Source organism: Prenolepis imparis, unplaced genomic scaffold (assembly GCF_030444845.1).
Source record: "Prenolepis imparis isolate NDT839.2.m4 unplaced genomic scaffold, iyPreImpa1.0 SCAF_3, whole genome shotgun sequence".
Classification (NCBI taxonomy): Eukaryota; Metazoa; Arthropoda; class Insecta; order Hymenoptera; family Formicidae; genus Prenolepis; species Prenolepis imparis.
Window position 1 is genome coordinate 7,183,628 of NW_028141161.1, and position 10,404 is coordinate 7,194,031.

A 10,404-nucleotide genomic window follows, 5' to 3' on the forward strand; every position below is an offset into this window, starting at 1 on the left:
AAGATGTTCACCCGGTTAACTTATCGATCGATCTTTCTCTTGCTGTATCATCGTATCTGTCTCTTGGGTCTTCTCTTCTTTTTCTTTCTGAAACATTTGTAACAAGGGGTCGGCGACCCATTTTCCGATCTTTCCGGTTCCCTGGGGATAATCGGCGCGGTGACCTCCAGTTGATCCTGGACCAATTCTGGCGAAATGGTCCTTCTTCTCTTCTTCCGCAATTTTTTCACACGCTTCCTTCCTCGTCCTTCCTCGATATCGGGAGGAGGATACTTTCTGAACATATATATATGTTAATATAATAATTCACGGACTATAATCACATTTTTTCTCAAATTTTATCTCGTATCTCGGAATTCATAAGAGACAATCTGCCTCGCATAGGAACGTATTTCAGATACTGACTCTTTCTTCTTTCTCCCTGTAATCTTATCAACGATCCTCGCACACTTGTTTCTCACGATTAGAGTACAGCAGCAGGTCAGAATTATAATCGCGATAATGATACCTCCGGCAACGTATAAGGATAAGGAGATCGGTCGGCGTCCTAAGATGCAATTGCAGGTCGGTCATTGTTCTCGTGTCGTTGCTCTAAGAACCTTCATTCGACTCACCTGATAAAATATCGGAGATAGACGTATCGGTCTCATTCATTTCTCGTTTATTCAAGTACGTTTTTTAGCCTATCCATTTAATTCGATAAATATTAATATAGTAAACAGTAAATAGTAATTGACATTTCACGGTTAGACAAATAAAAAAAAATATATACAATAAATAGAATATCGAAATATCACATATTTAGCTAACATCACGTCTGTTCGCAGTTTTAATGGATTTAAAAATAAAATTTTTTAAATAGTTACTATATATAATATATATAAGAAGATGTGGGAAGAAGAGAAGAAGAAAGAAAATAAAAGAATAAAAAAGAATAAGACAGAGAGAATTTTCTCTTAGAATTTACCCTAAAAATCATGGTAATCGTGGGACAATATGGTATACATAGAAAGAATTTTATAAAATTTCTTTTATTAATATTTATCACAATAAAAATAATAATATCTATTACAATAAAATATAAAATATGTTTGATCAATTTTACTATGCAGTTTAGTAAAATTAATCAAATATGTTTTATATTTTATTGTGATAAATATTAATCAGAGAAATTCTCATAAAATTCTTTCCATACCATATTGTCCCACGATTACCATGAATTTCAGGGTAAATTCTAAGATAAAATTCTGTGTATATATAAAGATATCGAAAAGATTTATAAAGATATTATATTTATATTGTATAAAAATATATTATATAGAAGAAAAAGAAACGAAATAGAGAGATATAGAGAGAAGAAAGGATGTAGCTGAAAAATTGCCAATAGGCAAATTATACATTTATTGCGAAACATATAATAATATAGTACAAATTTTATCACAATTATTGTGTTATATATATATATATATCATCAATCAATCATTTTTCGTTTCTTGAAACACGAGTCGGTATAATTGTAAGAAACAACAAATATTATTCTCTCTTTGCCGCAAAATTACACAGTTGGAAAATTTGTGTTTTCTTGTTAAAAACGGTTCCCGTTAAAATTTTTGTGTTAAATATTTAACACATTCATGTGTTAATTTAACATATTGCTGTTATGTTAATTGGACTCAAATGTTAAATTATTAAAACAACTAAAAAAAAGTGTAAAAATAACACAATGTATATCTATTTTTAATTTTACACAATAAATATGTTCCGTATTATTAGTGACAAGATTTATCTGTTAAAATTTACAGAAAAAAAATGTTAATTTTACTTTATAATATAAGTGGGGGTGATAAAATGTAAAATTAACAATTTTTTTAGTTAATTGTTACATTAAAACTATGTTAATTTTACACAAAATTTATTTTAAGTTTATTTGAAGTTTACATTTATTTTATGTTAAAATATTAACACAATATTCGTGTCACCATTTAACATATCCGTATTATGTTAAATTAACACAAAAATTTCTGTGGACCGTTTGGGACAGGTGATATTTGTTAAATTTAACACAAATTTTTCAACTGTGTAGTTAAATATGCGCTTTGTGATTAGTTGTTATGTGTAATTAGTTTTATGTAAGTTACGCGTAGAAACCACACACTTTGCCCAAAAGAAATAACATCACCCCAATCGCGCGATCGATTATAAATCTTTTAATAAATATTATTATTTTAGAAAAGAAAGCTATACGTATACAATATGCATCATACACATTTTTTGTCAATTACAATTCAAGAATTGCGCGATTATCTTTAATATTGCGGATATCTTAATTCTTATAAATATCGTTAACGGTCGTAAAGATCAAATCTAACATCTTTTTCCAGGCCTCCTGCGCTTCCGGCGTGTATTGTTTTCCGAATAACGAAGGAAAGAGATTTATCAACAGCTGTCTTAAATGCTGAAAAAAATTGTTATTTTTAGGAGAAAAAATTATGATAATGTCAAGCTAACAAAAATCATCAGCTTGTGCCAAAAGATAAAGCTTTGTGATATATAGGAAATAACTTGCGGGGTCTTAAAGGATTCTATTTATATATTTATTTTATATTTATTTTTATTATTTTTGTATATTTATAGAAAATCACACAAAGCTTTTAAAATAAAATATTCTGCTTAAAACGATGGATTAAATTGCGATAAACAAGTTGATGATTCATATGAGCAAAATTTTTAATACAATATATCGATCGATTTTATACATTATTGAGAGGACAAGAAGAGAATCTTCACTTACTTCAAACTGCTCCGGCGTTTGTCCGCGATTCTTGTGCTTTTCGATCACATTAATCAGAGACGCTTGCATCAATTCTGGATCGTACATTTGCTCAATCAGTTTGCTAATTGTCGATATAATACTGGCACAATGCGCTTGAAATCTCTTGTTTTTTGGCAATTCGTCAAGCGGAATATCCTTAAATGACTGAAATTGCTTTTGGTACTCGGGATATTGTTTGAAAAAGCTATAAAGAACGATTTTCAAATTACGTACTATATTTTTAAAAAAACAAGAGATTTTTTTGAAGGATTCGTGTGAAATGAATTCAATTTCTCTTTGTCACTGCGAAGTTATACTAGATTATAATCTCAAAATAAGACTATAAACAAAGTGTTTTTCTTCATCAATTACATGAATAAATAATCGATGATGAAAACATGATACTCATTGTCAGGCGGAGATTAATATGGATGAGCAACTTAAAGTGAATCACACTTCTATTTATGTACACGATTTGTCGTAAAAGAGTTACGAGATCGATTTTTTAAAACTTTTATAGAAAAAAATTTATATTTTTATTTTGAAAAACATTTTATCTCACATATTTCCAAGTAAAAAGACCTACGAATGCCACAATTAAATTCTGGAGAGATTTTGCGATATTTATTTAAATGTACTTAATAAACTAAATATTTATTTAAATATTTAACTAAAACTATATTTATTTGAATAACTAAATATTTTTTAAAATATACTGTCATCTGATTAAGATGGAACTGCGTAATATATTATAGCAAAAGAGAGAAAAAAAGAGAAAGAGAGAGAGAGAACACACACAACGTAATTATTATTACATTGCAATATAAACCAAGGACTACCGAGCAGCGAAAAACGTTCGGATCGATAATGCAGCTGGTTTCTCCGTAACAAAATCACAGATTCGCCCGATTTATCACAATTTCGCCCGTCTTGGCATTAAAATCACCGTCGTCGCGCGGACGCGAAATGTCAAGTTTAACCACGTGCTTAAGAATCGCGGTCGCGTTCACACATTTAACTTCAATCAAACTGTGACGATGGGTTCCGCGATAATTTAATCTCGCATCGTGACAACGAAAAGCTGGTCCTTGAAATTTTCATAGCGTATGCGCACTTTCCGCCGCGTCTTTTTTTCGCGATGCAATATGCAACACGCAATACTCAACACGCAGGAGATCCCCTCTTCCTCTTGGATTGGTTTCGACGAGACGTGAGAGTTATTCGCGACGAGGCCGGCGACGCGTGACACGGATTGTCGATGTGTTTGCATTAAACGATGCACATCGATAATTCATTAGAATGAACGAATGGCTCGTTAGAGGAATGCGGAAGTTTTTTTTTCAAGAACGAAATCAGCTACCACCGTCGTCGACGGAGAATTTTGCAATTCCGCGTCACGCGCGTAACTTTATTATTTATCGATCAGTTTGATCCATATATATACAGGGTGTCCGGTGGTTCGCGTTTCACCTGTCGTGGGCAGATTCCTGCGGGATCATTTGGAGACGATTTTTCCTCAGCGAAAATGTCGAGGCACCAATAATTTTCGAGTTATAAGCGATTGAAAATAAAGGGGTTTTCACAAACTAAGCCTTGTGGAAATAAAATATTAACAAAATCACATTCTTCAGTTAATTTCAGATAGAGTTTACTTTAATAGAATTTTAATTTAAGGCTTAGTTACAAAGATACATGATGACAAAAATTGGGAACATGCAAAAAATGATGACCTCCCTCGACATTTTCGCTGAGGAAAAATCGTCTCCAAATGATCCCAGAAATCTGCCCACGACAGGTGAAACGCGAACCACCGGACATCCTGTATATAGAACGAAAGGAAAAAAATTACTTTACGACAGCCTCGACTTTAGCGAATGCGTTGGCAACCGTTCGCCGTTTCCTTCCTACTATTACTATTATATATCGTCGATTTATCGTTAGAAGGCACCGAACGAAATGTCGAAAGTGGAACGGATGAAGAAACGATAATTCACTCACGCGATCATAATGGCGAGTCCGGCCGACACCTCGTCTTTACGAGCGATCGCCCATGTGTTCTGCACCAGCCTCTTTTGCTTCTCCGTCATGCCAATTTTCTCGTCTAACTTACTATCGTCCAGAAAGAAATTAAATAGACCGCGGAACAGCGCCATGTTCGCCGCGCTCTGGCACAAGAATAGAACCTAATCTACAGAAAACAATCGTGCATCATTATAATCGAATGATTATTTCCGTGCGTCCTCTAATCTTTGATGTATAGGTATGTCGCGGGAATGATTATTAGAAATGCGCGTACAACAATTTTATAATTTTATTCACTGTTTTATAATTTTGATTATTGCACAGAGAGAATTTTCTCTTAGAATTTACCCTGAAAATCATTATAATCGTGGGACAATATGGTATGGAAAGAATTTTATGAGAATGTCTCTGATTAATATTTATCACAATAAAAAATATTAATATCTATATCACAATAAAATATAAAATCCTGATAATCATGGTAATCGTGGGACAATATGGTACAGAAAGAATTTTATGAGAATTTCTCTGATTAATATTTATCACAATAAAAATAATAATATATCTATTACAATATGTTTGATTAATTTTACTATGCAGTAAAATTTAATAAAATCAAACATATTTTATATTTTATTGTGATAGATATTATTTTTATTGTGATAAATATATTAATCAGAGAAATTCTCATAAAACTCTTTCCATACCATATTGTCCCACAATTACCATAATTTTCAGGGTAAATTCTAAGAGAAAATTCTCTCAGTGTATTGATTGATGGCGGTTTTATATCTCTATCGTTTTATCGTGTATATATAATATCACGAATGAATTTTTTTTCAATAAAAAATAACAGAAGCGAGATATATTCCAATAAAATGGCGGCCAATTTTATATATCGTTCTAATATTCTAAATGATTATATTTTCAAATACGAAATTGATATATATAACAGAAAAAAATATATTATTATATTTCTTGAAGAAATAAATGAAAATCACATATACATATCACGCTATATAAACGGTAGTAATTTCAATTCGAACATACTTGCTAAAAAAACACCCTTTCTTTCATTTTATGCATCCTATATAAAACTTACGCGCATATCACAGTTAACAAACGAAACAAAGTACCTATTGGTAAAGAGAAAATAAAAAGAACCAACAATCAGACATCAAATGTCAAGTAGCGAACATCATATGTTTGTGCAACATATGTTTGATCTCCCTTTTTTTCGCGATATACGTTAATTTATCATTCTCCCTCTCGAGACGTCGCGATTAAACTCCGTCGGATGATGAAGATGGACCGTAAAGGGTAAAACTAAGCCGAGTGATACCAGGCAGAGAGAGAGAGACACCGGAGAGACACTGTGCGCGAGCAACTATGCAAATTGGATACGATGGTGTGTGAGGCTTATCTCGCTTATCGAGAATCGTACCAATTACTCTGTAATTCAGTATGATATGTCACGTGCCACGCGTGCACACTGGTCAAGCAGCGACTACTCGATGCTGCAGCCGATCCTAACTATTTTAAAGCCGTCCCCACTCTCCACTTCCGAATACGCACGATGAAGAGAAATTGCGTTGTATATTCTGCGAACCTCGAACCTCCAAAGTCCGTATTATAACCTCGATTATTGTCTCTCTTTAAAGACCCCGTTATTAAATAATATAAGCGTGAAAATATATCCGCCACCGATGATGACCGAGCGCAGGATTCCCGTTTTCTCTTCATCGAATTCTCCACTTCCGAATACGCGTGAATGAAGAAATTACACGTCCAGTTGGACGAGACATTCCAAAGTCCGTATAAGCACGACTTAGCGTGTATAAGTAATTCAGAGATCGAGATTAAACAATGAGTGGAAAATGTGCCTGATAGGCGAGATAACGATCACAGATCATATCCTTAAAATTTGTTCAGTTTAAGAAAAAAGAATAAAAAAGTAGATACACTGAAAAAAAATTTGTTAACTTGACTAAATCTTTCAACTAAATATTATTTTGTTAATTGAACATATAAAAATATTTAAATTAAATATAACACAAAACGTGTATATTTGACGTGAATACTAATATATGTTCAATTAACGAAATATAGTTGAAAGGTTTAAAGGTTCAAGTTAACTTTTAAATTTTCTTTTTCAGTATAGATTATTTTCTCTAACTGCACATTTCAATAGAGAGTCGTAACATTTGATTCTATATGTCACATCATTTTATATGATTTTGAGATGTTTAATAAGACGTAAAAATTGTGAATTTTATGTATATTATATATATATATACACACACTGAAAAAAAAGTTGTTAACTTGACTAAATCGTTCAACTAAATACAATTTTGTTAATTGAACATATATACATATATGTTCAATTAACAAAATAATATTTAATTGAACGATTTAGTCAAATTAACAACTTTTTTTCAGTGTACATACACACATATCCCTCTCTTATACATATATATTGTTATTTGTTATACATATATTATTTCTGTCTGCGTAAAACAGAATAACTGAATAATATAAAACTGAAGGAAGACAGAGTTTTGAAATTTATTTTTTAAATTATTTAATATATATTGATTTAATATTTTTTAATCAATAATATTAATACCTTTCATTCTATACATTCCTATTTAATTTCCTATATAATTCATGACGTTTTATATTGTTTCCAGATTTATAACAAGGTATAAACGTTTCGAATAATATGTATACATATATTTTCTCTTATTGCATTTATATAAAGTATAAAGTGTTACATTTGGTTCTATATATTTCACATTATTTTATACAATTGTGAAATGTTTAACGAGATATAAAAACTACGAATAATATATATACACACATATCTCGTTCTTGTATAAATTATTTGTATTTGTGTCAAAATATAATTGAATGGGCCCCAAAATTTTCAAATTTTTATTTCTTTACTTAATAATTTTGATCTATTTTTTAAATCATTCTAGTATTAATCCCTTTCGTGAATTTTATACATTATGCGTTTCATTTTATACATTTCACGATGTAATATTACATATTCGATATGCTTAACACGATGTAACAATTTCAATTAATATGTATAATACATATCTTATATATTTTCTTGCACATTATTTGTATTTTGTGTAAAAAAATAATTGAAAAATATAGATCCAAGAATTTTGAAGAATTTATTCAATTATTTAATATTGATCTATCTATTTTAATAACTTTTTAATATTAATTCCGTTCATTGAGCTCATACGTCTCTTAAATATTGTACTTTTGTGAAAGACTTTTGTAGACATGTTTCACGCACGTGGTTCGTTTGTTATGAAATAATATAGTCGATTGACCACGTGTGTGAGACATGTTTCACATATTTGGTTCATGAAAAATACAATGTCTAGGAAACGTGATCCCTCAACGCGAAAGATTAAATAAACAGGTGTATATATTGTATATCTCAGGCGATCTTCAATTACGTGCTGACGTAATATAATGCCAAAATTTTAGAAATAAAAAATAATTGTGATCCAACGCTCTAAAACTAGAATCACAATTTTTATAATTTTTCCGCAAAACGACATTGCGAAGGTCGGAAATAGTATTTCCAATTTTCTTATGTAATATAATATGTATAATAATAATTATAGAAAAATATATAGATATAATTGTAAAAAATGAGTTTAACCAAATAAATTTAGATATCAAGCAACTAATAAGTATAAATAATACACAATTGTTTTACTGCTGCATCTCTCTGATATCATTATACACAAATTTATTATTTCAAAATAAAAATACAAAATAGTTTAACTCACCGGTACGATGTGCAACAGCCAAGTTTGTAATACAGCATATTGCTCTGTAAAATAAATATATATTTCATTTAAACAGTGTATAAAATAATTCAAAAAATAATTATTATGCTTATAATTGAGAATTTTTCACTCATTTTTTTACATCAAGTAATTAATAGAAAAATTACATCCGCCAAAATTTTTTCTGAATTTTTTCTAAACATTTTTTTTATAAAATGTTATAAATATATGTATAATTATTACATAATTTAAATAATTAGCAATTTTAAGCAATGTTACAATACTTTATATTTTTTCTTAGAATTTACCCTGAAAATCATAGTAATCGTAGAACAATATGGTATAGAAAGAATTTTATGAGAATTTCTCTGATTAATATTTATCACAATAAAAATAATAATATCTATCACAATAAAATATAATTATTATATAAATATTTTATTAAATATTTTAAATATACATATATTTTTCGACATAAAATTTAGAATTTCACAAAGAGAATTTTTCGTTATATTTTATCGGAAAATTCACTACAAATTTAATCATATTTGGTAATAAGCTGAAAATTACCATGCTACATGCCAACAATTATTATGAGCGATTAAGCTGGATTGAAAATATTATGCTGCATTGTAAAATTTATATAAAATATTTTATATGTTTATCACTTTTTCTATTCTATTTAAAAACACTTAAAGAATCCTAAGTTTTTAACATAGTTTTTAACATATTTTAAAATTATTGAAATTTTACTATACTTTATTTTATACATACTATATTTTAATAAAATTAATCAAACATATTTTATATTTTGTGATATATATTAATATTTTTTTATTGTGATATATAAATAATCAGAGAAATTCTCATAAAATTCTTTCTATACCATATTATCCCACGATTACCATGATTTTCAGAATTTTATATTTTATTGTGATAGATATTAATATTTTTTATTGTGATAAATATTAATATTTTTTATTGTGATAAATATTAATCAGAGAAATTCTCATAAAATTCTTTCTATACCATATTGTCCCACGATTACCATGATTTTCAGGATTTTATATTTTATTGTGATAGATATTAATATTTTTTATTGTGATAGATATTAATATTTTTTATTGTGATAAATATTAATCAGAGAAATTCTCATAAAATTCTTTCCATACCATATTGTCCCACGATTACCATGATTTTCAGGATTTTATATTTTATTGTGATAGATATTAATATTTTTTATTGTGATAGATATTAATATTTTTTATTGTGATAAATATTAATCAGAGAAATTCTCATAAAATTCTTTCCATACCATATTGTCCCACGATTTTCAGAATAAATTCTAATAACAGAAAATTCTCTCTATGTTCTTATGCTCATAATTATATATAATAAAATATATAATAATATTAGACAAACAATATACAAATATTTAACAATATACAAAATTTATACTGAGATAAACGAACAATATTAACTTGACAAATAATAAATAACGAATAATAAATTATGGATTGCTCACCTCACAGTTGTTCCGTCGTCGCCTGATGCCTCCCCTGGCCACCTCCTCCTCTCTTCACCTGCTTTGCTGCTCCTTCGTGGCTCTCACTCGCGAAAACACACACCTCAACTACGGTCGCGAGACACTTATTATTTGCACGATACGACATTCGCGCGCGTAAAACTGATGCTCCGTTTTTTCGCCGTCGCCGTTTCTTTCCAAGGCCACTTATCGAAGGCACCGAATAT

At 29.4% G+C, this 10,404-nt stretch overlaps 2 protein-coding genes across 4 annotated transcripts; both read right to left on the minus strand.

Annotated features, from left to right (window-relative positions):
• Positions 1 to 46: 46 nt before the first annotated feature.
• Positions 47 to 654, minus strand: LOC145934331 (uncharacterized). The gene is made up of 3 exons (XM_083034692.1): positions 615 to 654; positions 406 to 571; positions 47 to 276 (listed from the first exon to the last, which is right to left on the minus strand). Exons 1-3 carry the CDS (start codon positions 652 to 654, stop codon positions 48 to 50), a joined length of 435 nt encoding a protein of 144 aa, XP_082890818.1. The 3' UTR covers position 47.
• A 712-nt stretch (positions 655 to 1,366) lies between these two features.
• Glob1 (globin 1) lies at positions 1,367 to 6,412 on the minus strand. 3 transcript variants are annotated; one of them, XM_083033730.1, is made up of 4 exons: positions 6,279 to 6,412; positions 4,811 to 5,000; positions 2,792 to 3,017; positions 1,367 to 2,455 (listed from the first exon to the last, which is right to left on the minus strand). In XM_083033730.1, the coding sequence occupies exons 2-4, from the start codon at positions 4,963 to 4,965 to the stop codon at positions 2,324 to 2,326; spliced, it is 513 nt and encodes a 170-aa protein (XP_082889856.1). In that variant the 5' UTR covers positions 4,966 to 5,000; positions 6,279 to 6,412; the 3' UTR covers positions 1,367 to 2,323. The 3 variants fall into 3 exon arrangements, with proteins under 3 accessions (XP_082889856.1, XP_082889858.1, XP_082889857.1); XM_083033732.1 differs by having other exon boundaries at positions 4,811 to 4,995; positions 6,279 to 6,328; XM_083033731.1 differs by lacking the exon at positions 6,279 to 6,412 and adding an exon at positions 5,885 to 5,904.
• Positions 6,413 to 10,404: the final 3,992 nt, after the last annotated feature.